Source organism: Ailuropoda melanoleuca, chromosome 2, assembly GCF_002007445.2.
Source record: "Ailuropoda melanoleuca isolate Jingjing chromosome 2, ASM200744v2, whole genome shotgun sequence".
In the NCBI taxonomy this organism is placed as follows: Eukaryota; Metazoa; Chordata; class Mammalia; order Carnivora; family Ursidae; genus Ailuropoda; species Ailuropoda melanoleuca.
The window spans coordinates 5844398-5872130 of NC_048219.1; the positions used below are offsets into that span (position 1 = coordinate 5844398).

General features: G+C 44.9%; 3 protein-coding genes across 4 annotated transcripts; 1 reads left to right on the plus strand and 2 right to left on the minus strand.

Annotated features, from left to right (window-relative positions):
* Positions 1–817: 817 nt before the first annotated feature.
* Positions 818–15532, minus strand: LOC117796649 (putative hydro-lyase KRH_21160). The gene is made up of 4 exons (XM_034645051.1): positions 15512–15532; positions 14365–15332; positions 13390–13464; positions 818–3632 (listed from the first exon to the last, which is right to left on the minus strand). Exons 1-4 carry the CDS (start codon positions 15530–15532, stop codon positions 3620–3622), a joined length of 1077 nt encoding a protein of 358 aa, XP_034500942.1. The 3' UTR covers positions 818–3619.
* Positions 13461–17284, minus strand: LOC117796650 (translation initiation factor IF-2-like). The gene is made up of 4 exons (XM_034645053.1): positions 16870–17284; positions 16691–16734; positions 15357–16605; positions 13461–14083 (listed from the first exon to the last, which is right to left on the minus strand). The coding sequence occupies exons 1-3, from the start codon at positions 17282–17284 to the stop codon at positions 15634–15636; spliced, it is 1431 nt and encodes a 476-aa protein (XP_034500944.1). The 3' UTR covers positions 13461–14083; positions 15357–15633.
* Positions 16153–27733, plus strand: PDIK1L (PDLIM1 interacting kinase 1 like). Of its 2 annotated transcripts, none has more exons than XM_034647087.1 (3): positions 16153–16281; positions 18755–19056; positions 23685–27733. In XM_034647087.1, the coding sequence occupies exons 2-3, from the start codon at positions 18772–18774 to the stop codon at positions 24423–24425; spliced, it is 1026 nt and encodes a 341-aa protein (XP_034502978.1). In that variant the 5' UTR covers positions 16153–16281; positions 18755–18771; the 3' UTR covers positions 24426–27733. The 2 variants fall into 2 exon arrangements, with proteins under 2 accessions (XP_034502978.1, XP_034502975.1); XM_034647084.1 differs by lacking the exon at positions 16153–16281 and adding an exon at positions 16350–16778.

A 27733-nucleotide genomic window follows, 5' to 3' on the forward strand; every position in this document is an offset into this window, starting at 1 on the left:
TCAAATAAATAAATAAAATCTTAAAAAAAAAAAAAGAAAAAGAAAACTAAAACCTGGAAATAGTAAAATAAAAAAGCAACCAAGATGATCACTATGACAGTTTGTGTGCACACCTCGTCCCAAATTTGCCAGATAGACAAAACTGTTAGAAAAGCGAAACAGCTGATTTATCGAGTGGCATGATTGTGGGTGGCTTTTTAATTTTTTTCTTTTTTGAAAAATACCTGCTGTTGTCACATGACAATTTATCTAATTTTTTTTTAAGTCAAGAAAAAAGCAGCATTCCAGGCGTCTCCCGCAGACCAAATAAGACGGTTCTCTGACTCCTGTGAAGGCTATGCGCATGAGATGGATATGTCGCCCTAGTGAACATGCTGTGCAATCTTAAGGAAGTAACACTCCCTCCCTGGGCCACAATACTGAACATGCAGGATGCTACACTGCCTTGTACATCTGCCAAAAGCGGGGTCCCTCCTAGATGAAGGCACTGGCAAAACCAAGCCACGTGCCAGTCACGTAACACCTATTTATAAGAATACTTTTTTTTTTAAGATTTTATTTATTTATTTGACAGAGAGAGAGAGACAGCCAGCGAGAGAGGGAACACAAGCAGGGGTAGTGGGAGAGGGAGAAGCAGGCTCCCTCCCATTGGAGGAGCCTGATATGGGGCTCGATCCCAGGACCCCGGGATCACGCCCTGAGCTGAAGGCAGACGCTTAACGACTGAGCCACCCAGGCGCCCCAAGAAAACTTTTTTTTAATCACAAGAAAAAAACTGAATCATTCATTAAAGTTAGTCAGGAGAATGAGAAAACAAGTCACAGGTGGGAGGAAATATTTGCAAAAGGCATATTTGATAAAGAACTGTGATCCAACATCTACAAAGGACTTATAAAAGCCAACAACAAGAAAATGAGCAACTCAATTAAAACATGGACAAAAGATCTGAAGAGCTCGGCAAAGTTATCCGAATGGCAAATAAGCATGTGAAAAGATGCTCAACATTATATGCCATCGGGGACTCGCAAATTAAAACAAAAATGAGATACCACGACACACACCGTCAGAATGACCCAAATTCAAAACACTGACAACACCAGATGCCGGCAAGGGTGAAGAGCAATGGGAACTTCCATTCATTCTGCTGGGACGGTAAAATGGCACAGCCACTTGGGAATACAGTCTGGGAATTTCTTACAAACTACACATACTCTTACCACCAGATACAGCAATCACGCTCTTTGGTACTTACCCAAATGAGTTAAAAACTAATGTCTACACAAAAGCCTGCGTGTCGATGGTTAGAGTAGCTTTACTCATAATTGCCAAAACTTGGAAGCAACCAAGATGTCCTTCAGTAAGTGAATGGGTAAGTAAACCATGGTACAGCCGTCCAGTGGAATAGTATCCAGCACAAAAAGTGAGCGAGAGTGAGCGAGCTATCAAGCCGCATGAAGACATGGAAAAAACTTAAAGGCGTATTACTAAGTCAAAGAGCCAATCTCTAAACGCTATTTATTGTAGGATTCCAACCATATGACATTCTGAAAAAGGCAGTATGGAGACAGTAAAAAGTTTAGTGGTTATCTGGGGTTTGGGGAGAGGGAGAGATTAGTAGGTGAAGTACACGGAATTTTTAGGACAGTGAAAATATTCTATATGATACTGTAACAGTAAGATACATGTTATATACATTTGTCAAAACTCATATACAGCAAGAGTGAACTCTAACATAAGCTTTGGACTCTGGGTAATAATGACGTGTCAATGCCGGCTCATTGATCATGACAAATGTACCACACTGGTGCGTCACGCTGATGGTGGGGGATGCTGGGACGCTCTATACAGAGAGTGTACAGAGACTGTCTGTACCTTCTGCTCGATTTTGCTGTGAACATTAAAGTGCTCTAAAAAAAGGTTATTCATTTTTCAAAAATCAGTATAAGAAGACAAAGAAGGCTTCATTGATATAATTGTTAGCTGAGGCGGGGGAACGGGAAATTCCTGAAAGATGTTTGTTCCTTGAGGTCTGCCACCGCTCACTCAGGAAGGAACGAGAAGTCACGTATAAGATGAAGGGACTGGGCTCCCGATATCCGCCCTTTGCTGGACACTTACTGCGCACTAAGCCCTGTGATGACATGAATCATTTCATTTGTTCTTTCAACAGCTAAGAGAAAATGTTTCTATGACGTGAAAGGGTTAAAAATTACTATTATTCCCAGGGAAAGCTGAGGATATAGATTTCCCCCAGCTCTGTCTGAGAGGCTGAGCTCTAAACCAGTAGGGGAGATCAGGGGCACCCTTGGCCCCAACCACCGTCACCATTCCACAATTCCATGAGTTTGGTCTGTCTCTTGTGGGGTCCTGATTGGGGGGCCCTGCTCCCTGAGACATTAGATTCCTGGAAGGACAGTGCTGTGCCCTTAGGGGACTGAGAGTCTGACTGCCCGGAGCTCAGCCTTAGGCAGGAATTTCACACCTTCCCAGACCCTAGACCACAGGTGGAGGGTGTCTGGAGGACGGGCCAAGTCTGCCTGTGAGACTGGGAAGGGTTGTTCCCACAGAGAGAGGGCTCCTTCTCCAGCCCTCAGCCACCTGTTCCCCAGATCCACCCTCCCCACCTCTGTACCCCCTCTTTGGAATGCTAAATCCAAGAGCTGGTGGGGCCGGCAGGGTATTAATAACTGGAGTCTGACGTTTGTGCTGATTAGAGAGGCATTCCCTCCTGGCAGCCAAGATGTCTGAGTGCCTTTCAGCCCATCTCTCCGAGCCCTCCATGACCCTGAGGAGGAGGGTGGCAGGATAATAACAGTAATAACAACAGCCGCCCTGATTTGAATGCCATGCTGCCAAACACGTCACCCAAAGTGTTGCGTTCAATCCCTTCAGGTCCTTCAGTCCCTCCAGTTCCTATACAGAGACACTGAGGCTGGGGAGAGGTCAAGTAACTTGCCCCAGGCCACACAGCAGGGGAGCGGCTGGGCAGGCGCTCAAAGGTGTCTGCCAGCAGCAGCTCTTGTGGGCCGTGGAGCCAAAGACAGGTTCCCGCTCAGGTGCCAGGAAGCATGTGGCCCAGTTCCCTTCCCTTCCAGGAGCAGAGCTGACTGGTACAGGGGAGGGGGGGCAACGAGCTTCCAGGAAGCCACCTTGCTGGTGGACTGCAGGACCAGGCCTGTTGGCCCAGGCCTCAAGACAGCCCCCAAGGGGCAGGGCCAGCCTGCCAGAGGGGACCTCCCCGGGCTTCTGGCACGGGGAGTCAGGTGACGGGAACATCTGCTCCCGCCCTGGGAAAACTCGGCTCTGCTCACCCCCCCTGCTCACCTCTTCTTGCTTCTGGTTCTCTGGCTTGTGCTCACCTCTTCTCTCCTTTGAGGTGTTTTGACCATTTGGGAGAGACGGGCTCAATCACGGGGAGAGGAGAGCAAAGAGGCCCGTTCGTCCTGGGGCTCATAGTCACAGAAGTCTCAGATCTGGGCCTTTGACATTAGCTTTCCAGGGGCAGTGTGACATCGTGGTGGCTTAACCGCTGGAGCCAGACCGCTGCTGGGCCTCCCTCTCCTGGGTCTGCCACTTAGGGCTGTGTAGCTTTGGTAAGGTTCTTGAACTGCGCTGTGCCTCAGTTTCCCCATCTGTGAAATAGGGATAAATAATACCTACTTCATAGGGCTGTTGTAAAAATTAACTGAGTTAATGAATGTGAAGTGTACGTTTCTCGAAGCATAAAAGCCTGGCACAGAATAAGCGCTCAATCAGTGTTAGCGCTCCATCATTTGCTGTTTCCAAACGACGCTCCACGCAGAATAACGGACAGAAGGGAAAAGAGACATCAATCAAGGAAACTTTAAAAAAATCATCTCCCATATCCCGCCGTCCAACACAACCACCAACAGCACTTCACTGCATTTCCTTGCAATTATCTTCCTGTCTGTCGTTCTTACAACACTATAATTACAGTGTACCGAAAAGTTTTGCAACCTTGGGACTTGTTTTTCTTCTTTCTTTTTTTTTTTAAAGACTTTATTTCTTTATTAGCGAGAGAGCACACACAAGCAGGGATAGGGGCAGAGGGAGAGGGGGAAGTAGGCGCCCCGCCGAGCAGGGAGCCAGATGTGGGGCTCGATCCCAGGACCCCCCAAGATCATGACCTGAGCCGAAGACAAATGTTTAACCGACTGAGCCAACCAGGTGCCCTGGGACTTGTTTTCCATTTAACATTTTATTCTAAACATTTACTACAGTCATTCAGTAGGATTTTACTGAGGGCCTGCTCTGTGCTGTGCAGTATTCTGAGCTCTGGGCACACGGCAACCAGCAGGAGCAGACAAACCCCTTCTCTCCAGGAGCTTACATTCTAGCAGCCTACATTGCCTTCAGAATTCACTCTTTTGGGGCACCTGGGTGGCTCAGTCGGTTAAGCGTCTGACTTCAGTTCAGGTCATGATCTCAGGGTCCTGGGATCAAGTCCCACGTCGGGCTCCCCGCTCGGCGGGGAGTCTGCTTCTCCCTCTGCCTCTGCCACTCTCTTGCCCTCTTTGTCTCTCAAATAAATAAAATCTTTAAAAAAAAAAGAATTCATGCTTTTACATGGAGGTATCATCGCGTACAGTAGGGAACACAAATAGGAAGTGTGGAGTTCAATGAATTTTTACACGTATATTCACCCAGATGAAGATCCAGAACACTTCCATCCCCCCGAAGATTCCTTCACCTTCCCCACCAATAACCACCCCACTTCCACATAGATTTGTTTCACCTGTTTAAAAAGAGGGTCCACTCTTTTGAGAATGCCGATTTTCTAATGGCTGCAGAATATTCCATCCTATCGATATATTATTGGACACATATTTTGCTTGTCGTTTCTCACTGTTCTCAGTGCTACAGGGAACACCACATTTTCCTAGACTTTCAGAAGTGGTATTGATTTTTGAAAGGGTGTTTAGTATATGTGGACAGATTGCTTCCCTGGAAGTTGCATGGCTCCCCCAGGAGTGGGAAGAGCAAGGCACCCAGCGTCGGCAGGGTCTAGCTCCATCACCCGCCTTCTCAGTTTGAATCACCTAGAATTTTAGCTAGAATTCTCAGCATATAACACAGAAGGGTGTCTTCATGACAAATCTGACTGGTGAGAAGGACTCACAGGAAGGACTCACAAGACAGGATCTCTCTTGGTCCTGAGTTTGGCGCTGGGCTTTACAATGTCAGAACCCCAACTTCTCACAACATACTAGAAAGGGATTCGGGGGATTCATCTTTTTTTTTTTTTTAGGGGCTTGAACTCAGACCCTGAGATCAGGACCTAAGCTGAGCTGAAGAATAGGACCCTTAACTGACTGAGCCACCCCAGGTGCCCCGGGGATTCATCTTTCATCGATGGATTAACAATAACCAAGCAGCAGAGTCAGAGTCAATCATTAAAGCAGCTATCAATCTAGGAATTTACAAAGATAATGGAACAGTCAAGGAAATCAGAATGTGTGTGCCATCCCTCTGTCAGAAGGCCGCAGGGAAAGCAAATTTTTAAGGAAGATTCTCAGTGGCTCAGTCTGCGTTCCTCAGAAGGCAGAGCTGGTGAGAAGGAATCACGGAGCTGTGAAGACAGGATACCCTCATCTGCAGCTCAGTGGACTCCCTCAGATCTGGGTCCTTCAGGAAGACTGAGGTCAGCCCGCCATCCCTTGATGGTTCCTCCTTCCCATGGCAAAGTTCCAAAGCGCAGATCCTGTGCAATCTCCGACCTGCCCTTAGATCTACTTCTCCCCTCTTTCCTGGTCACAGTCTAGGCCACGCCACCACCATCACCTCTGGCCTAGACCTTTGCAGCTCTTGCCACCCTTGGGCCAACCTTCACCTACCAGCTAAGTGACCTTTTATTTAAAAAAAAAAAATTTTTTTTTTTTTTTAAGCAGGCTCCACAGCCAGCGTGGGGCTTGAACTCACAACCCCGAGATCAAGAGTCCCACGCTCCACAGACTGAACCAGCCAGGCACCCCACCCCCGCAAATGGATGTTTTAAACTGGAAATCTGATCTGGTTTAAAATCTCTACTTAAACCCCTTTGGTGATGGAAAGATGAATGGATAAACAAAATGTGGTGTATACAGACAATGGAAGATGATTCAGCCTTAGAATGAAGAAATGCTGAGGCATGCGACCTGAATTGGAGGCATCGTCCTAAGTGAAAGATAGACACAAAAGGACAAATACTATCGGATACCATACCGTGCTTCTGTGAGGTTCCTGGCGTAGTCAAGTTCAGAGACGGCAAGTAGACTGGCAGTTGCCGGAGGCTGAGGAAAAGAGGGGGTGGGGAGCTGGTGTTTCACGGGGACAGAGTCTCAGTTTGGGAAGATGAGAAAGGTCTGGAAATGGATGGTGGTGATGGTTGCGACTCAGTGCGAGGGGCCTTATGCCACTGAACTGTGCCCTTAGAAATGGTCAACATTATCTTATATATATTTCACCACAATTCAAAAAACAGCTTCGATGACCCTTTACTTATACCTCAAAATCCATAACAGGGTCTACAAGATCCCGCAAGATCTGGCCCTGGCCTTGTGTTGGCCTTTTAAGGCTCATCCTCTGCCCCCTTCCACAGGCGTCGGGCCCTACTGAGAAATAGGAACGGGAATCAGACAGGTGACGTGCTGAAGACCTGAGCTTTGTTACTGATGAAGCTGGGCCAGAGACAGGCTTCTGTCTGTAGCTGCTATGGTGAGCTTCCTTCCTTTGACTCTTGCCCTAACTCCTGGCTTAAACTTCCAACTCAGGGCTTGGAAGAGCCCCGGCGCGTACCTTCCCTCCACTGCTCACTCGGCTAATTGCTTCTCATCAGTCATTTGTTAGCATAAACGTCACACGTTCAGAGAGGCCTTCCACGACCCAAACCACCATCCTACTTCCACTCCCTGCCTACTAACAAGCCTTGGGCCCCTAGAGCTTGTTGGCAGCACTTTCCACAACTGCATTCCTGTGTCTCATTGCACGATCATTTCTGGAAGTAAAGAGGAAGGTGAGCTCCATGAGAGCAGCCCCTGGGCACGTCTTGCCAGCGCCTGGCACAGTGCCTTGACAGTTCTGTATGCCATTGGAAGGAAAACATGGGTAAGACTTTGGGTGGGCGGTCAGGGGCGAGCCCAGGTAACATCCGGTGCTACACTGAGTAGCAGGCTTTTTTGTTTTGTTATATGCCCTTGCAGGTTCGTCCAGCACCCAGTTGCTCAGTACCATCGGGAAGCTAAGTACAGTTCTGCCTTCTCCCCAAACCGCACTCAGCCCCTGCTCTAAATGACCATAGAACAAACATTCAAAGAATGTCAGTTTGAAGGAGTGTCTAAGTATCTCACTTTGGCCCTCAAGTCTCAATTTAAATGCCACCTCCTGTCAAAAGCGCCTATCCTCTTTCATGTAAAACAACATAGGGCCCCCTCCCCTGGCACTAATCACCTTGTACTGTCTTCAGCTGTTTAGGTGTCTGTCACCCCTGCTAGACTATGAGAGCAGGGACCTTGTCCTCTCGTCCACTGCCTTTCCATCGGCATTTAGCATAATTTCTTTCACCTAGCAGGTACTCACTAAATAGCTGTTGGCTTCACGAATGAAAAAAGTGCTCCCCATGTGCCAGGCACGAGTGACTCTACAGGAGGGGTACATGTGGTGACATTTGCTAGCTGCCCCCACCAGTCAGTTAGCCCTGTCCTCCAGGACACAGACCTTGGTCAAGGAAGGCCATCATCCTTAATGAGCCAATCAGGTCCAAAGGCTCAACCCCAGGACTGTCTGAGGAATGGAGTAACTGACTTTCTCATTCCTGTAGGGGCATACTTCTGAGGCTGAATCCCCAGGACTGCTGCCTACGCCTACCACCTGGGTCCATCAGAGAGGCCAGCTTTAAGATGTAGTCAGCAAAGTGGAAGGCAGAACAGAGGAGGCTGAGTCTTTAGGTGATATGTGAGCTGCTGGATCAAACCTTTCCTGAAACCAGAACTCCCATCTCATTTGTTCTCAGACACACATGCCAACCATTCCCTTTAAGCCAGTTTGAATTGGGCTTCTGCACTTGTAACACACAGCATCCAGAAGGGTCAAAGGCAGCCAAAGCTCTAACATCTTAGTATGAGGAGCTTCATGAATCCTCAGTTTGAGATGCTTTGGGGACCTTGTCTTACAGCTCTCAACTCCTCAACCATCATGGCTATCAGATGGGGACACCCCCTAGCAGCAGCTCTTGGCACCAAGGGCCGGGGATGTGGAGCTTGGTTTTAATTACCGGTACTCCAGCTGTTCTCAGTCCTCACTGAGGAGACAGCTAGAACCCATCCAAAGACACAACAGCTAAAGCTGGGACTGGCACAGGACTTTCTTGGGCCCCTAAATCCCCTGTTTGGGTGCTGGATCAGAAATAAACATTTCAGGGGCGCCTGGGTGGCACAGCGGTTAAGCGTCTGCCTTCGGCTCAGGGCGTGATCTCGGCGTTATGGGATCGAGCCCCACATCAGGCTCTTCGGCTATGAGCCTGCTTCTTCCTCTCCCACTCCCCCTGCTTGTGTTCCCTCTCTCGCTGGCTGTCTCTATCTCTGTCAAATAAATAAAATCTTTAAAAAAAAAAAAAAGAAATAAACATTTCAATCTTCTTGGTACAAGCAGAGTGGAGGTGTAGGACTGAAGAATCGGAGTGGCAGAGCTGGAAGGATCTGTAGAGATGAGCTGGTCAGACCCCTCGTTATGCATATGCATATGAGGCACGGAATGGGGAGACATATTCAAGGTCACACAGCATGGCAGTACCAGAGCTGGTGTTCTCCTTAAAGGAGTTTCTCCATCAGCCTCCCCCTGCAGAGCTGGGGCTGGAAGGAGAGGGGAGAGAGCATGGATGGGAATCCTCCCTGCTATGGCAAGATAGGAACTGCTCCCCCAAACAGTCACTGGTACACCTGGTTACTCATCCTTAACAATTTGGCAGCATGTTGATAACACCTTGTGGCGGGCCCAGGATGCGATGACTTCAGGGAGTACTAGGTCTCTGATGAAACATCAGTGATGCCTCCAGAATTTCCACAGAGGAGGAATTTAGGGCCAGTGATCTGGGGGGAAAGGAGATTAAGAGACCTGCCCTGAAGCTATGTTTGCACAGGGAGTCTACTGCTGTCATTTAGATCACGGCTTCTCAGTCTCCACACTATTGACATTTGACGCAGGATAACTCTTTATGGTGGGGGACTGTCCCAGGCCGTGGAGCAGCACCCTCAGTCTCCACCTAGCGGACACCAGCAGCACCTACCCTCCCGGTGTGATAACCGAAAACGCCTCCAGACATTGCCAAATGCACCCTGAAAGGCGAACGGCCCCATTTGAGGTCCACTGACTTAATTATATGTTTAACTGGCTGAGAGGGCATGGTGGAGAGTCTCCTAAAAGAAGAGAGGAAATAAAAATAGGAGCCACCCCTTCCTACATGGAAAAAAAAACATCAGGGGGATGGTTGGTTCTAGGCAGAACTATGAACTTTGACCTTCCCCATGCACCCTTGCTTTCATGACCATTTTCTTCTCTTCCATAGCTCCCATTACTATGTAGAAAAAAATTTAAAAAACTATCCACGAAAATATTAATATTTGTATTCATGCTAAAAGTGAGACAAGCAGGATACAATAGTTATCGGGAGTTAAAAACACAAGCATTATATTCTTAAGATGTGAGCAATTCACTGTATGTAAACCGTATCTCAAAAAAAAATTAAGTAAAAAATACATGAGTGCTGTAGTCAGACCCGGGTTCAAGTCCCAATTCAGATGCTTCCCAGCTATTTGACTTTGTCCTCTTAGAAACTCCGTTTCCTCGGTTGTAAAAGGGGAGTAATAACAGTGCATTCCTCACAGGATAATATGCAGAGTAAGTGAGATCACATATAAACAGCACTTTGCACAGTGCTGGCACGGGGGGGTTCTATGAATATTTCCTACTTTTATTTACATTTATAGTACTTATTTATACTTATCTGTAGTTTATAGGCAAAATTGCTGCCCAATGATCTGCTTCCTGTAGACCTATTCTAATTAGGGGCATCTCCACTTGCCTCTTCTCATGGGACCCCTTTGTTCAGATAGGAAAAGGAAAGTCTGGAGACACAGCAATTTATGGGGCTTGGAACCTGGAGTTTTCGCTCTACGCAGTGACTTACTAGAAACTGAACTTACTGAGTTCCTCTGAATCTCCCTTTCCCCAGCTTTAAAATGGCATACCACCCCCCCACCACCACACCACCCCACCACCCCCACCACCCATTTCCTAGCGTTCCCGTGAGATTTATAACCCAAATTTTGACAGCTCTGGAAATTCAGACCGGCCTTTTAGGGCTGGGGCGGTAGCTGTACTAATGGAACCTACCACAAGGGGGCAGGATCGCTACATCCAAGTTCCACCTATCCCTCACATTTCATTTTTCGAGCATACTTGTCTACTTGTTATCATCAACTTGTATGTGTAACTTGTATATTCCGACATATACATAAATAGAATAGTATAATGAACCCCAATGTACCCAGCACCAGGCTTCAACAACTATCGACATTTGGCCAATCTTCCTCCCTCTTTTTGTCTGCTATACTGCTTGCAGAATAGTAAAGCACTGCCCAGACCTCATTACATTTTATCCATAACTCATCAATGTGCCATTCTAATTGAAAAAGGCTTTTATTTTCACAGGCACTATGTCATTATCGCATCTAACAAAAAAGAATAATAATTCCTTAATCTGTCAGTCCACATTCAAATGTCCCTGATTGAACCACGCATCTTTTGACAGTTGGCGCACTTGAATCAGGATCCAAATAAGGTTATTGCATTTGACGCGTGTCTTGAGTTTTATACTTTAACATTCTATCTTCCTTTTGTAATTTCATGCCATGAATTTGTTGCAAAAACCAGGTCACTCGTCCTGTAGGATGTCGCACATTTTGAATTTGGCTGATCATGGTGTTTGTCTATCCCCCTGATTTCTGGTACACTGGTAATTAGATCTTGGCTTGATTAGGCTTAGACTCTTTTTTTTTTTTTTTTTTTTTCTTTTTAAGGCAACANGTAATTAGTTGATTCCCTATAAAACTCCACTGATAACAAATGTGTTGTTTTCCTTATCATTATTAATTAATGGGCTCTTATATATTTTATGTGTTACGATCAATGGAAGTCATTATTTTTCTTTTAATGCTCAAATTGTTCCATCTTTGGCCAGTAGGGCCCCTTCCTATTGGTTCCTCTGTCATTTTTACATGACTTCAATAGTCTTTGATAGCTTCCTGGCTTCCAGGCACAAGATGACGCAACCTCATCTTTCCTGTTCCAGATCTGGAACCAGCCATTTATCAAAGGAGCCTTGATTTTCTTTGCTTAATTTTTTATTTTTTTACAACTGGAAAACGGTGTTTAGAGACCAACTCTGTGCATTAGGGGTGTTCATTACTACTGGATTGGTGATTGTTTCTAGGCCTTTTCAGCAGAAAGTAGAAAACACATTTTTTAAGAGGAAAATACATCCTTCATTCTGCTATCTAACTCAGATATAAAATTACCCTAGGGTTGTTTAGTATTTTTTAAAGATTTATTTATTTATTCATTTATTTGAGAGAGAGGGAGTGCCGGGGTGGCGGTAGAGGGAGAAGGAGAGAGAGTCTTAACCAGACTCCTTGCTGAATGCAGAGCCTGATGCCGGGTTTGATCTCAAGACCCTGAGATCACGACCTGAGCTGACACCAAGAATCGGATGCTTAACAGACTTTGCCACCCAGGTGCCCCATGCTAGGCTTGTTTTTTTGTTTTTTTAAGATTTTATTTATTTATTTGAGAGAGAGAGAGATAGTGAGAGCATGAGCAGGGGGGAGAGGAAGAAGCAGGCTCCCTGCTGAGCAGGTAGCCGATGTGGGGCTTGATCCCAGGACTGTGGGACCATGACCTCAGCCAAAGGCAGACACTTAACCAACTGAGCCACCCAGGTGCCCCTAGGCTTTTTTTCTCATTTGTTGAAAATCTTGATGCCTAACGTCATTGACGTACTTATTTGCCTTCTCTTTAAATATATCTATCATAGTTTCAAAATAGCAATGTCAATATTATTTTTTTAAGATTTATTTATTTATTTATTTATTTGAGAGAGAGAGCATGCGCAGTCAGGAGGGGCAAAGGGAGAGGGAGAGAGAAACTCAAGCAGACTCCTCGCTGAGCATGGAGCCAGATGTGGGCCTCAATCTCACCACTGGAGCTGAAACCAAGAGTCCCATGCTTAACCAACTGCACCACCCAGGCACCCCAGTAATGTCAATATTACTTCTAACGAGACTAATGAGTGAAATTTAATATTTGTATGCAGTTCTAGCTGTCCTTAGACTATAGCCCATTAGGGAGGGACAGTCAAAATATTTATAAAGCCAATACTTATAAAATACTTATAAAGCCAATTGAAATTTTCTCTGTGTAGTTACGCCACCAATCTGACATGCAGATGGCTCATTTGTTTCCATTTGTTTTTAACTTTTGTGGAGTGTTCTGTTATTTTTATTGAACTTTGTTTTATAAATATGTAAAACATTTACAAGGTTCCAAAATAGTCACTATATAAGGTACATTCACAGAAGTCTCATTTACACCTCTATCCTCTCCATCCCACAAAGGAAACCATTGTTAGAAGACTGGAGTTTATTCTTCTACTGTTTAACTTTCATTTATATCATCCCATCACTAGGTGATATAAACACTATTATGCTTATTTCACTTAACAATATAGATGGACATCACTCCAGATTAGCATGTTTATTAATATATGCAAGAAGGCGTCCACATATCTCTTTATGGCTGCATAGCACTCTATCCTCTATAATTTATTCAGCCAGTTCTTTTTTTAAGATTTTTATTTTTATTTTATTTATTTTATTTATTTATTTATTTATTTTATTTATGTGACAGAGAGACAGCCAGCGAGAGAGGGAACACAGCAGGGGGAGTGGGAGAGGAAGAAGCAGGCTCCCAGCGGAGGAGCCCGATGTGGGACTCGATCCCAAAACACCGAGATCACGCCCTGAGCCGAAGGCAGACGCTTAACGACTGCGCTACCCAGGCGCCCCCAGCCAGTTCTTTATTGACACGTGAGCAGTTTCCAATCTTTTACTATAAAAGTGCCATAATGAATAACTTTGTGCATACAGCTTTTTGTATTTTTGCCACTATATCACTAGGATTGATTCCTAGAAGTTTAGGATTTGACCTAGGATTGCTGGCTGAAATAGTAAATATATATGTAGAGTGGCTACGTGTTGCCAAATTTTCTTAATGAGTTACATCATTTTGCTTTCCCACAAGCAATGTAGAACAATACTACCCTCGGGTGTATTTTGGTACCGTAACAGAGGAGGCTTCAGAGATGAATCATAGACAAGGTTCCTGTCCCCAGGAATTCTCAGTCTCGTAGAAGTCCTACGGGCAAACAAACAATGATGTAAATATAATAAGCAGGGGCCGATTTACCCTGGAGCTAATGAAGCTTAAGCTTGAGGCCCTCCCTTACAGAGACACCTTCTAAGGTGTCAGCAACATGTTTATGGGGCCATTCTGTAATCTTTTTCCTAAAGAAAACACCCACCTCACAATCTTTAGTCAGCCTATCTTTGGGGATTACAGAGCTGGATTTCAAGTCTCAGTTCTGCAGTCAGCTTGAGGAGGGATTCCTATATTTAATGACTGAGACAAACAAAAAGAAAAGGCTCTTCTGACCAAAAGAGATACCCCTCGCCCGATTCTGATCAATCACCCACACGGGTATTAAGGCCTCCTATAGTTTCCCTCTAATTTCAAGGGCAGAAACTAAGCCTTGGATGGCGTCAGTATCCCCAACAGAGAGCTGAAGACTGGTAGATGGCACTCAGAACAAAAGTCTGAGCAAATTACAAAGCAGGGTGTTGTTGGGTTTTTGGCGGGGGAGTCATACCAGGAGAGTGGGTATTCAAGGCAGGTACACACACACACACACACACACACACACACACCCCAAACTACACAACTTTAGGTCAAATAAGGCAGAAGTCTGTTTCTTCACCTGTGAAAACAAAGTCAGCAATAAAGCCTACCCTGTGGGATTTGGTCAGGATTAGAAAAGCTAATTTAAAGACCTAACCCAGTCCCAGACTCTCAGAAGGTCCATAAATAGAGGACGGCAAATAAAATGAGTAAGTGGTTGATCCTTGAGAGCACTGACAGGGATTCTTTGCACATCGTGCCTAATGCAGCACTGGGAGGAAGGACCACCACTTTATTGACAAACAGTAGGAGCAGAATAAATTGGTGAAGAAGGGACGGACGTTTCTGGCGGATGCTTACTGATCTGTGTAACTAACTGAATAACGGGTTGGACCGAGTCTCTGAGTCATTGACAGTCCCGGGCTGGCTGTCAGGCGACTGCCTGCCGGGATCTGACAGACCGCTGTCATTCGGGCCGAGAGAAAACGGCTGTCTTCGCGGTCCATCCCGGCCCCGGCCGCCTTGTACCGCCGGCCGTCGCCGGGCGCAGGCTGGATCCCGACTCCCCGGGGGGCCGCCGCCGGGCAGGGCCTGCGCGGGCGGCAGCGGCCAGGTGCGGGCGCCGCCGCCCCTTCCTCCCCGCGCTGGGCAGGGTGCCCCCGACTCCCGGCGGCCGCGGCCGGGGAACAATGAGGTGCCGGCTTCTTTAAGGGAGATACCACCGCGCCGGCGGGGCAGGGGACGGCGTCCTCCCAGATGATCGCACCCAGTCCCGCGCCGCCGCCGCCTGGGCAACTGCACCGTCCGCAAACATGGCTCAGTGACTCTGACAAAAGGTGCAGCCTCCCTCCCGGCGGGGCGGACGCCAGGCCTCCCAGCTCGGGCCGCGCCTCCCCGCGGACCAGCCGAAGAGCTCCGCGTCCCGCAGGCACCCCAGGCCGGAACCGAAGAAGATGCACCAGGCGTTCCGCCCCAGCGACCCCCTCACACCTGCCCGCAGCTCGGTAGGTGGGAAGGGGGGCGGGGAGGGACCGGGGAGGCCACGCCAGGCGCGCGCACCCCCAGGCCCGGACCTGCTGCCGCAGGCCATCCCCGGGGCCGCGGGCCGTGCGCGCCCGCTGCGGCTGGACGGTGACCGAGCTCCGGCGGGCAGCGGCCTCCCAGTTCCCGGGCCCGGCCACCCCTGCGGAGAGGGGCACTAGTGGTGCGTTCCGGAGCGCGCACACCTTCGGCGACTCCCGGCTCCGGCGAGGCACGGGAGAGGGAGGAGGCTGGCGGAACGCGGGGCGCGCGCCCAATAGGGATGGCGCTCGGCGTCCCGGCTCGCGCTACGGAAAGCCNTGTTTCTTCACCTGTGAAAACAAAGTCAGCAATAAAGCCTACCCTGTGGGATTTGGTCAGGATTAGAAAAGCTAATTTAAAGACCTAACCCAGTCCCAGACTCTCAGAAGGTCCATAAATAGAGGACGGCAAATAAAATGAGTAAGTGGTTGATCCTTGAGAGCACTGACAGGGATTCTTTGCACATCGTGCCTAATGCAGCACTGGGAGGAAGGACCACCACTTTATTGACAAACAGTAGGAGCAGAATAAATTGGTGAAGAAGGGACGGACGTTTCTGGCGGATGCTTACTGATCTGTGTAACTAACTGAATAACGGGTTGGACCGAGTCTCTGAGTCATTGACAGTCCCGGGCTGGCTGTCAGGCGACTGCCTGCCGGGATCTGACAGACCGCTGTCATTCGGGCCGAGAGAAAACGGCTGTCTTCGCGGTCCATCCCGGCCCCGGCCGCCTTGTACCGCCGGCCGTCGCCGGGCGCAGGCTGGATCCCGACTCCCCCGGGGGCCGCCGCCGGGCAGGGCCTGCGCGGGCGGCAGCGGCCAGGTGCGGGCGCCGCCGCCCCTTCCTCCCCGCGCTGGGCAGGGTGCCCCCGACTCCCGGCGGCCGCGGCCGGGGAACAATGAGGTGCCGGCTTCTTTAAGGGAGATACCACCGCGCCGGCGGGGCAGGGGACGGCGTCCTCCCAGATGATCGCACCCAGTCCCGCGCCGCCGCCGCCTGGGCAACTGCACCGTCCGCAAACATGGCTCAGTGACTCTGACAAAAGGTGCAGCCTCCCTCCCGGCGGGGCGGACGCCAGGCCTCCCAGCTCGGGCCGCGCCTCCCCGCGGACCAGCCGAAGAGCTCCGCGTCCCGCAGGCACCCCAGGCCGGAACCGAAGAAGATGCACCAGGCGTTCCGCCCCAGCGACCCCCTCACACCTGCCCGCAGCTCGGTAGGTGGGAAGGGGGGCGGGGAGGGACCGGGGAGGCCACGCCAGGCGCGCGCACCCCCAGGCCCGGACCTGCTGCCGCAGGCCATCCCCGGGGCCGCGGGCCGTGCGCGCCCGCTGCGGCTGGACGGTGACCGAGCTCCGGCGGGCAGCGGCCTCCCAGTTCCCGGGCCCGGCCACCCCTGCGGAGAGGGGCACTAGTGGTGCGTTCCGGAGCGCGCACACCTTCGGCGACTCCCGGCTCCGGCGAGGCACGGGAGAGGGAGGAGGCTGGCGGAACGCGGGGCGCGCGCCCAATAGGGATGGCGCTCGGCGTCCCGGCTCGCGCTACGGAAAGCCGGAGGGGGGCGGGGCCGCGCGGCGTAAGGGGGTGTGTCCGCGCGCACCACGGGGGCGCGCGCCGGTCTCTGACTGGAGGCCGCCGAGCTGAGGCGCGAGCTGCCCGATAATGGCGGCCTGCAGAGCCCGTGAGAGGGAGAAGCGGCGGCGGCTACCCTGAGGTAAATCTGCCCCTTAGGCCTGGCACGGAGGCCCTGCTGCAGAGCCGAGGGCCTTGCATGCGCCTCCCTCCCCGGGAGGCCTGTCACAGACCTGTCAGCGGAGTCATGCTAGGGAAGGCCCCGCGCTCCTCAGGCCTCCGGCCCGCACCCCTCAGGCCACCGGCCCCAGCTGCGGCCTCCTCTTCTGCCCGTGGCCTCCTCCCCAGGCCCCGGGCCTCAGTCACCAGCCCCGAGGAGTTGGGACAGCCGCAGGACTGGCTCCTCGCGGTGAAGGGCCTCGGGAGGATCCCCTCCGGGTTTCGTCTGGACGCCGCCGGGGAGGGGGAGGGCCTGATACTCGGCCAATGAGCGGGGCGCTGCGCCGCCGCGTCGGACAACACCTCTGCCCAGGACTGGCCCTTCCCCGGCCTGGCAGGTGTGTGGCCTGGCTCGCCGGCCGCCGAGCGCTGGCTTAGCGGCGCGGGCGTGAGGGCCCGGGAAGTGCCGCCGGTCGCCTGGGTTCGCATCCAGGGATTTCATAAACGCCCTCCCTCCCCCTTGCTCGGGCGCTCTTTCGTGGGTGGGTGTGGGACAGCTTGCAAGATAGCAGCCACTTAGAGTAATTGGCGAGCCACGGAAAGCAGGAAAGTGTCTACTGTGGACCTGGGGCAAGGATTCCGTGGCAGCATATCAGACACTAGGAGATCCAGTAGGAATTTGAAGGGGGGTTCCAGTTAGAGGAAGTGGGACTAAGAAGTAATTTCAGAAGCTTTCATTTTCCTTATTAAATCTCTCCTATGGATTTAAAGTAGCTGTACCCAATTTTTCAGGCTCAAGAATCAGTAGCTTCTTGTGCCCCCACACTGTACACCATAAAGATTGTACAATCTCTTGCCCATCGTGGCAATCGACAAATAAGAATTTGTTCCTGAAGCTCATTAGAATCTTAACATTCTTTGGAGAGTGGGGTGGCACGCTTTAGACTTTCTTGATTCAACTCATGAGCATTTCTGTGTACACAGGGGCCTTTGCTTCTGCCTTTAAATGATTTATCAAGTTGAATTCGAAAGAACTNAAGAACTCTGTCGGAGAGCCCCTTCATATGGAGGACAGTTTTTGGTAGCAGAAATGGCCTACATCTAAATAGCTGTTGTTTAAATTTAATACCAGAAAGGTATCAATATTCTAAGTAGCTTGCTTTATTTTTAGAGGACCATGTTTCTCCACAGACTTTATTTTCATTTATTCTGCAAGAAATGAGGAAATAACATAAAATTAAAATAGGGACATACACAGTTTGTTTACTTTTATAAAAAACCCACATTCTCAATTCAATATATAATCTGGTTCACTTTCAGTCCCTAAGCACAAGGCAGGTGTTTGTATTTCTAACTTGTGAGGTTTTTTGTTTTTGTTTTGACATTTTTTATGAACTTTTGTGTGTGAGCTTTAAGGAGAAGCTGGAGTTTCTTTTTTCATGATCAGTAAATAAGAATGTTGAATTTTTTGGTTTATTTTTAACAGTAATATTTTGAAGCAGTTTGTGTAAGAGGCAGTATAGTGTAATGGTTATGGTTATGAATGTCAGAGCCAGATGGCCTGGTTTCAAAACCCAGGTCCACCAATTAGTAGCTGTTTGACCTTAGGCATGTTGCTTAAACTCTCCGTGCTTTAGTTTTCTCATCTATAAAATGACCATAATAGTATCTGTTTCATAATATTGTTTGAGGATTAAATGAATTTAGTATTACAAAGTGCTTGGAACAGTTCCTGATGCATGGTAAGTACTACCAAAGTGTTAGCTGCTTTATTATCATTATCATTATTATTATTATTGTTATTATTGTTATTATTCAGATATTTAGATTTGCCCAACTTATAGCAAATACCTTTCAGGCACTGCAAACAGTGAGACAGATAATTAAATAATACATAAGAAGGTATACAAGCCAGTAAGTATACTTAATTTCAACAGAGCACTTTGTTGATTTTTCCAGAAACTTTGACCTTGAAGATGGTGAGTAGCCAGCCAAAGTACGATCTAATACGGGAGGTAGGCCGAGGCAGTTACGGTGTTGTATATGAAGCAGTCATCAGAAAGACCTCTGCACGGGTGGCAGTGAAGAAAATTCGATGCCATGCACCTGAAAATGTTGAACTAGCCCTGCGTGAGTTTTGGGCACTAAGCAGTATCAAGAGCCAACATCCAAATGTGATTCACTTGGAGGAATGCATCCTGCAAAAAGATGGGATGGTGCAAAAAATGTCCCACGGCTCTAATTCTTCCCTTTATTTACAGGTATGTGTGGTTGAATGGGAAATAGAAATAACTTGAACTTAGCATTGGTCAGCAAGAAGAGGAATAAAAGAGTCAGATAACTTCTACTTTTAAATGCAGGTGTTTATATAGTTAGCAGTAGATAAGGGTCTGCCAAGAACCGAGTAGATGTTTGCTTTAAAACAAGGTTTTATTTAAACCTGTGATGCAAATACCTAAAAATAACATAAGCCACCTGTTAGGCCATAGTACTTGCCAGTCTGCATGGGAATGGAGCAACATAGGAGCTAGAGAAGTGATTGAGATAAGAGTCTAGTGAGTTCACTTATTTGAAATCAAGTTTTTTGGAACTGAAGCCAGAAGAAAAGGAAAAACTCCGCAGTCAGTAGCAGCACCCATATAGGTAATTGGGCATTTCTTTATAAATCACTGATTTGAATATAAGCCTTTGCTGTTTCAGAGGGTTGTGTGGTTTCTTAACCATGCAACTCCAGTTAAATTTCATGAAGTATGTGGCATGAAGTGTTTTAAAGGCAGTTGCTCAGAACAATCCTGTGAGGGTAGTACTATTATTATCATCATTACAAATGAAGAAACTGAGGCTTAGAATAGATAATGAATTTATCCAAGTCTCATATCCAGCAAGTGGCAGAATTGGGAACTGAATGTAGGAGACTATCTGACTGCTAAAACTTGTGTTCCCTTAACTTCCAAATTACTCTTGCCTTCAAATTACTTTTTTTGTAGACTTGGGGAAGGCATTAACATAGGAAAACAGAAAAGGTTGGTTTGTTTGTTTACTTGGTTGGTTGGCTAGCTGGCTTCTGGGATAGATCAAAATCTCTAGTAGGCCTATATTTGCTAAAGAGAAAAGATACTTAAGACATAGCTAGTTAAAGGCCAGAGAAAAATTTCTTAAGTCCAGTCATTCTTGGAAAAGGAAACAATTTTCCATGAGTATGTCTAAATTCAGAATTTTACCATCAGGGTGCAGAAGTACAATTTTAAAACAACAAAAGCTTTTGGACCAGGAACAACAAAGAAAACAAACACATTAATCTGTGTAATTAGAAACTTGCGGTTTTCATTATATGGTGAACAAATATCAATCTTTTTTTTTTTTTAAAGATTTTATTTATTTATTTGACAGAGATAGAGACAGCCAGCGAGAGAGGGAACACAAGCAGGGGGAGTGGGAGAGGAAGAAGCAGGCTCATAGCAGAGGAGCCTGATGTGGGGCTCGATCCCATAACGCCGGGATCACGCCCTGAGCCGAAGGCAGATGCTTAACCGCTGTGCCACCCAGGCGCCCCAACAAATATCAATCTTGAGAACCTAATTTATATTGCAGTTTAGCATGCTATATCCTGAAGTTTTACCTTTTAAGACAGTGACTATAAAGCACAACAATTTAGCCTCTATTCCATTTATTGTTTACTTTTCTAAAAGTGCTTCATATGTTAGTTGCACTGATGGAAATATTAGAAACATTCTTACCACACTCCCTCGTAAAAGTGGATAGAACCTTGATGAACTTTGCCATTGAATTGGTCTACAAATAAAAAGACATTTAAATATATGACTTAGTGTTAATGGTATCCTTGAGTCCAGATCAAGCAACCTTTATAGTAATCAGGTATTTTGGTCGTCTTTCAAGGCTTTAAGATGTAAGTATTGGGACACCTGGCTGCTCAGTCAGTAGAGCATGTGACTCTTGATCTTGGGGTTGTACGTTTGAGCCCCATGTTGGGTGTAGAGATTACTTAAAAAAATAAGAAGAAGGAGATGTAAAGTACTTCCAGACTTGACTCAATGATTTTTTTTTTTTAGTCTAAACACCTTTTTATTTAGTACTCCCTTTTATCTTTTAAAGCGTGATAAGCCTGTGTTTGACTTGTATCACTTTTGCTAGCTATATGATCTTGGCTAAATAACTCATCTCTTCCAGCATCTGTATCTTCAGATGTAAAATAGGAATAATCATTTTTACCTTCTGTGGAAGTTGTCAAAATTAGAGATGATACAGGTATAATACTTGGCACATAGGAAGTATTCAGTAATAGGTAGCTCTATTAAAATTGTCTTTTCTATGGATTTATTTTGTTAACAAGACATTGATCAACACACTTAGCAAGTGCCTTCTCTAAATTTACATCTGGTAAAAACAGTTAAATCTATAGTGTGACCACAGAGTCTGATGCATGGCTTTCTCTATTCCCTACACAAATTCTTGTTTTTCTCCATGTTTTCCTAGATGTTTTCCTTGTTCTAAATGATTAAGTCAGTTCCTAATAGCTAAAAAACTTACCTAGAAGAAAATGTAAAACAAATAATTAACAGAGGATATAGTCTCAACATAGGAACTTAGTACCCAGTCTGTATAACTTGTAATAAGTGTCATGAATGAGAGGTATAAAATGATATAGGAGCGTATGATAGAGAATCTGACATAACCTGGGGTTCAGGAATTATGAACTGTTTCAACTGAAACTTGAAGGATAAAGAGGAGTTAGCCAGGTGAGTGAGAAAACTTTCCATCCAGAAAGAACTGTACATACAAATGTCTTGAAGCAAAAAGTACAAAGCATTCTAAGAATTGGAAGAAAATAGTAAGACTGTACTATTCTGGGAGAGTTGTTTTAGGTGAGACTGGGTCAGAGGATCCTCTGAGCGGATCAGAGGATCCCATAGCCCGTGTTAAAGACCTTAGACTGTATCCTAAGAGAACAGGGAAGCTGTTGAAGTGCTGAAAGGAGCCAAGGCATCGAAGGACTTTAGGCAAGAGAACCAATGGCTGATGACATCCTCTACACATGGAAATAAACGGATTGAGCTCTCTCAACCAGCAGCCCTCAAACTATAGCCCTCAGGCAGTTTTTATATGGCCCAGATGCTAAAAAGTTTCTACATTTTTAAAGAGTTTAAGAAAAAGAAAGAAAGAAAATAAAAAAGAATATGGAACAGAGACCTTATGTGGCTTGTCAAGCCTAAAGTATTTACTATCTGGCCTTACTCTAAACCATTCTTTGAATGCTGGGACTCTGCGTTGCTCCAAGCTATTTAGGAAGTTTGCTTTTGAGAGTAAAGACAGAAGAAGAGAGGAAATGAAGTAAGAGTCATGGCACTGGTCTTTAATCTCAGCATATTTAGTAACAGTGCACCTGGTAAATAATTGTGTGATCTGTACCTTTCTAGTCTTTCATTTTCTGGCTCACTGGCAAACACATGCAACAAAGAAAATGCATGCAAGAGACATCTGCAGACCGTTGCAGTTACAGCTGTTTGCCATTGGGGGAGATGGTGTGAAAAGGTGTTCTTTGCTTCTGCCCTCCAAAATGACAAGAGGAAGTACTAGTAGACTTAAATGTAAAATTAGCAGTTCATTCATTCTTCAACAACTCTTCAGCTTCCATACTGAGTTTCTATTCAGTGGGTCTGAAAAGGCACCATGGGACAAATGCTTTCAAAGCACTGTATGCTGTATTTTAGAATGGTAGCTCTTATTCAGTGAAGTAATCAATATTCTTGAATTTCAGGTAATAGAATTATAATTTGATAATGATAACAAATAAAATAGCTACTTATTCTAGGTTTTCAGCTTGCAGCAAAGAAATATACAAACTCTGGGGCGCCTGGGTGGCTCAGTTGGTTAAGCATCTGCCTTTGGCTCAGATCATGATCCTGGGATCAAGTCCTGGGATCGAACCCTCCATTGGGTTCCCTGCTCAGTGGGGAGTCTGCCTCTCCCTCTCCCTCTTCCACTCTCCCTGCTCCTTCTCTCTCTCTCAAATGAATAAATAAAATGTTTTTTAAAAAAAGTTATATACAAACTCAGATTTGAATTTTTATATCAAAGTGTAAATATGTTTTTTGTAAATTGGTTTTTAGAAGCCATACAGTGATAGAGATAGCCAGTATATTTGCATTCTGCCTGTAGAAGTTTATGAAGTAATAATGGCAGTCTTTATTTTTATCATAAGTGACTACAGGAAGCCTTTATTTCCTTAACAACTAGTGTTCCTGACCATTTTTCTCTTAATTTTACAGTTTGTATAATGTTGATAATGTATATCCAATGAATAAGAAACATATTTCAGGCAGTTTAATTGAATAGAACTTCCTAATTGATGTTTATACCCCAGCTGGCAATCTCCCAGGTCTGCTGAAATGTCAATTTTTTCATGAAGCCGTTCGCTAGGTAGGTAGAGTTCAGCTCCATTAACACGTGCAGAAAATGTATAGCCGGTTGGACACTTTTCAAAATAAAGCATTTATTTGTTTAGTTGTTTGTTTGTTTATTTATTTATGATTTAGTAAGCTCTGTGCCCAACGTGGGACTTGAATTCATGACCCTGAGATCAGGAGTCCCATGCTCTACCAACTGCGCCAGCCAGGCGCCCCTAAAGCTATTTTTAAATAAGTTTTTACCTCTCAACTTAGAGATTTGGTGTGTATTCATTAGGGGCAAAGTGACAGTTTGAAGTACTGGAATTTAAAATAAAACGCACATCTGAAAGCACTGACCAAATAAAACATTCATGGGATTTCCACTTAAAATTGGGAGTCCAACTTAACCAGTTATTCTTTTTCTGTAGCTGAATTGTATAAACTGTGCAGATGATTGTAATCTGTTTTTCCCCCTCTCATAGCTTGTAGAGACTTCATTAAAAGGAGAAATTGCCTTTGATCCCAGAAGCGCCTATTACTTGTGGTTTGTGATGGATTTTTGTGACGGCGGAGATATGAATGAATATCTGTTGTCCAGGAAACCCAATCGTAAAACTAACACCAGCTTTATGCTTCAGCTGAGCAGTGCTCTGGCTTTCTTGCATAAAAACCAGATCATACACCGAGATCTTAAGCCTGATAACATCCTGATTTCACAAAGCAGGTTGGATACCAGTGACTTGGAACCCACACTGAAAGTGGCTGATTTTGGTCTCAGTAAAGTTTGTTCAGCCTCTGGGCAGAATCCAGAAGAACCTGTCAGTGTAAACAAGTGTTTTCTTTCCACAGCCTGTGGAACAGATTTCTACATGGCTCCTGAAGTCTGGGAGGGACATTACACAGCAAAAGCTGACATCTTTGCTCTGGGTATTATCATCTGGGCAATGCTGGAAAGGATCACATTCATAGACACAGAGACAAAGAAGGAACTCTTGGGGAGTTACGTAAAACAAGGAACTGAGATTGTGCCTGTTGGAGAGGCGCTTCTGGAAAATCCCAAAATGGAACTTCTCATTCCTGTGAAGAAGAAGTCTATGAATGGGCGAATGAAACAACTGATTAAGGAAATGCTGGCTGCAAACCCTCAGGATCGTCCAGATGCTTTTGAACTAGAACTCAGATTAGTACAAATTGCATTTAAAGATAGCAGCTGGGAAACGTGACACATATATTGTTTGCAAATATCTTGGATGATATGCTGCTTATGTTTTAACAGTGATGCAACAACATAACGTGGCTGAAAAAGAATATAAAAAGCTAAGCTCCACCTTCTAAGGATTTAGATTTTATTGTGGGGTGTTTTTTTTCCTCGTTTTTCTTAAGTCCAAGCTGGCCATTTTGTTAGTATGTTTTAAATGTGTATTACCAATGTGGGTGTACATTTTTTAAAATGATCATTGGTAGAAGTTTGACAGGAAAATTCTCTAAGAGCCAAGAAGAGAAGAAAGTCCAGTTTTCTGGAAGTAAGTCTCTTAAGTATTTTAGACATTCCTTGTCAGTATTAGGAATTTCCATGGAAGAAGAGGTTTGCATGCTGGCAATGCAACCTTTGAAGCTTTGTAAAGGAAACATATATGTATATATTTATGTATATGTAAGTATGTGAATGTGTGCATTTTGCATTCCATGTGAAGAAAATGCCACTTCTGTTTAAATTATTTGATGTAGGTTTGGGTTTTTGAGATTTGCTGGTGAAATCAGTGATGAAAAATAAAAGAACCTTCCCTCATCTTCCTACCCTGTCCCTCCCTCTAATGAAATCATTCTACACTTTTTATTTTTGTAACATTATACAGCTTTTTTTAAGGCATCATTTTTGGAGGGTCTAAAATTACCCGATTAAACATAAACAAAATTAAGTGATCCAAAGCTGCTGAAGTATGTTTGAGCTCTCCAGTGCCCTATAGCTGCAGGAGTTGAATTAGCCATGCAATCACGTGGTAGCAGGCTGGCAAGGACCTTGATGATTCAGTCATACCTTTAGGTAACCAAGCGTTCAATTAACCAATTAAACCATTGCACTGGAACATGTCTGCACTTGACCATCTGCAATCTGATATAAATCTGAACACAGGATTCCTCTGTTTCTGAAAACTTTGCAATATATGAACTATCCTACTAGATATATTAAGTTTTGATTTCAAGACTGTCTAAGCCTTAGCATAAAGTTGAAATCAAATGAGCTCTACCCTCGCATTGCCTACCCTGATACGGTCTCTTGTTTAATCACTGGAATTCCTTTCATTTTGGCACTAATGCTGTTTTCTCTTGCCTAATTTAACACAGTAATGATAGTGATATGGTTGTGTTAAATGTTGATCACCTTTTTCTAAAGTGGGAGATGATACCTATACAGTGTGGCAAATGGATGAAATATCGTGGCATCAACTATGTCTTTCAAGTAGAAACTTTGAAGTTATCGATTGTATACAATCACTTGGTATGGTCTATGTCAAAAACCAATAGACTGTTACTCTAATTGAAGTTAGTTTGATTTTTAACCCTATATGGTTGTCTCCAGTTTGTTTTCCTATAAATGCAAATAATTAAAATCTAAGGAAAGTTTTGCTAAAACAGAATATTAGCCCTTAAGGTTAGATAGACTTTGAGACCATTGTATCTAGGTTAGTCTTTATAAAGCACTAGAATTTTTGGTCAAAGTAAAAAAAAAAAAAGTATTAGAATACTGAAATCGTTAATAGTTTGCATAGTCTCAGCTCTTTTTTACTGAGGTTTTCTTTTTTTTGGGTTTTTTTTTTTTTTTTTAACTAAAGCGTAATTGACACCCAGTGTGTCTCCTCGGCTTTTTTGAACTTCCATAACTTTCGGAATTTTGCTATCATAATTTTTTCCTTACTTAAAATGTGTTTGGGAACTTGAGAAGGTGAAAAAGCACAAAAAATTAGAGTATGTGAAATTTCTGAACTACGCGTTACTTGGTGTGGAAGTTTAAAACTTGGACTGAAAGGTTTTATTGAGATAAAACCTTTTATTTTTTTTTTTAAATAAAACCTTTTAAAATAAAAAAAATTCTATACTTTGAACATCACTTTTGAGCTAATAAATGCGAGGAAATTTTTGGAAATGAGAGGTGGAAATACACTGGAACCTCATGATAATTGACCCTCTGGATCACCAAATTACTGTAACACAAATCTGGCCAAGGGGATTGAGTTAGTATTATAATGTTGCAGCAGTAACATGGCACTTCAGCAGAGATTCATGATGATTCAGGTGATGGTATGCCAGTGCCTCGTTTGCGCTTCAAATATCTATGTGCTTGGAGCCATGGTTTCCGAAGTACAGAGTTTTTGGTCTTGCCTCATTTAAAATAGGTAGCGATTATCATTTATTTTGAAAGATTTCACCTGTGAAGTGAATTCTTTCTTTCATTGGCAGCAAAGGTATGAGGTGATCAGGAAGTTTCTCCTGGAATTTTCTCAAGTCCTTGTATTCTAAAATAGTCAATGATACCAAGCAATGATAGTAAATTCTTTGTCTTTGTTTTTTCAATCAGGAGGTGATTTATTCAGTACCTACTGTGAGCTCAGCACTAAAGGTCAGTTGGTAAAATGACAGTTTAAAAATGGCATATAGCCACAGACCTTTTCCAGCCAGGCGTAAGAAATAAAAGAAGGTTGATGATACTTGGAAATTCCTGGATATTTGCTAGAGGAAAAATGAAAAGCAAAAATTTGTGCACAGTGCCTTGCCCATAATAGGTACTCAATAAACAATTATTCCTCAGAGTCTCTTGCCATGGTTTATAGTGTTTTATGAAATTTGTCTTAATTGAAAAAAAGACCAAATATTTCAAATAAGCTTATAGGCAGCTGTGGCCAGTTAAAATAGGGGTTGTACAGTTAGTTCCTAGAATGTTATTTTGCACTAGTTGTCATTTAGAAAGACGGGGTTCCTGTAGATTTTTGGTGCTAAGGGATACTTTGTCATTACGATGAAGTAAGTGTTAAGTGTCAGATAAATAGCACACTGAATAGTTCTTTCTGCTGGTCTGTTTTTCCTCTTTGTTGTTGTTGTTGTTTTTAATTGTAAAATGTTTATCAATCAAACTATTGTAGCAGCTACAAAATAATTCACCAGCATGACAAAATGGTCAAAAGATAAGTCATCAGCACTTCAAAAATGAAAGCAACTTTTGAGATTTTCTTTTAAAATTGTCAAATATATTTTATGAAGAATTTATAAAAGGGGGAAATGATTGTAATTTATTGTTCATGACTGTTTTTTTTTTAAATAAAGTGAGTTTCAACAAAACCCACCCTGAAAATTTTATATTGTTGATTTGGTGGCTCTGTCTACTTCTGTAGTGTTTTACTTCATGAACATAAAATAGAGGATATAAAATTGGAAACAATGTCATTTTCAGCCTTATCTATTAAGTGAAACTTTCTGTAATAGAAGCTATTACTGAGGAAAAGATTATTGAATTATAGGAATTTCAGCATTTCAA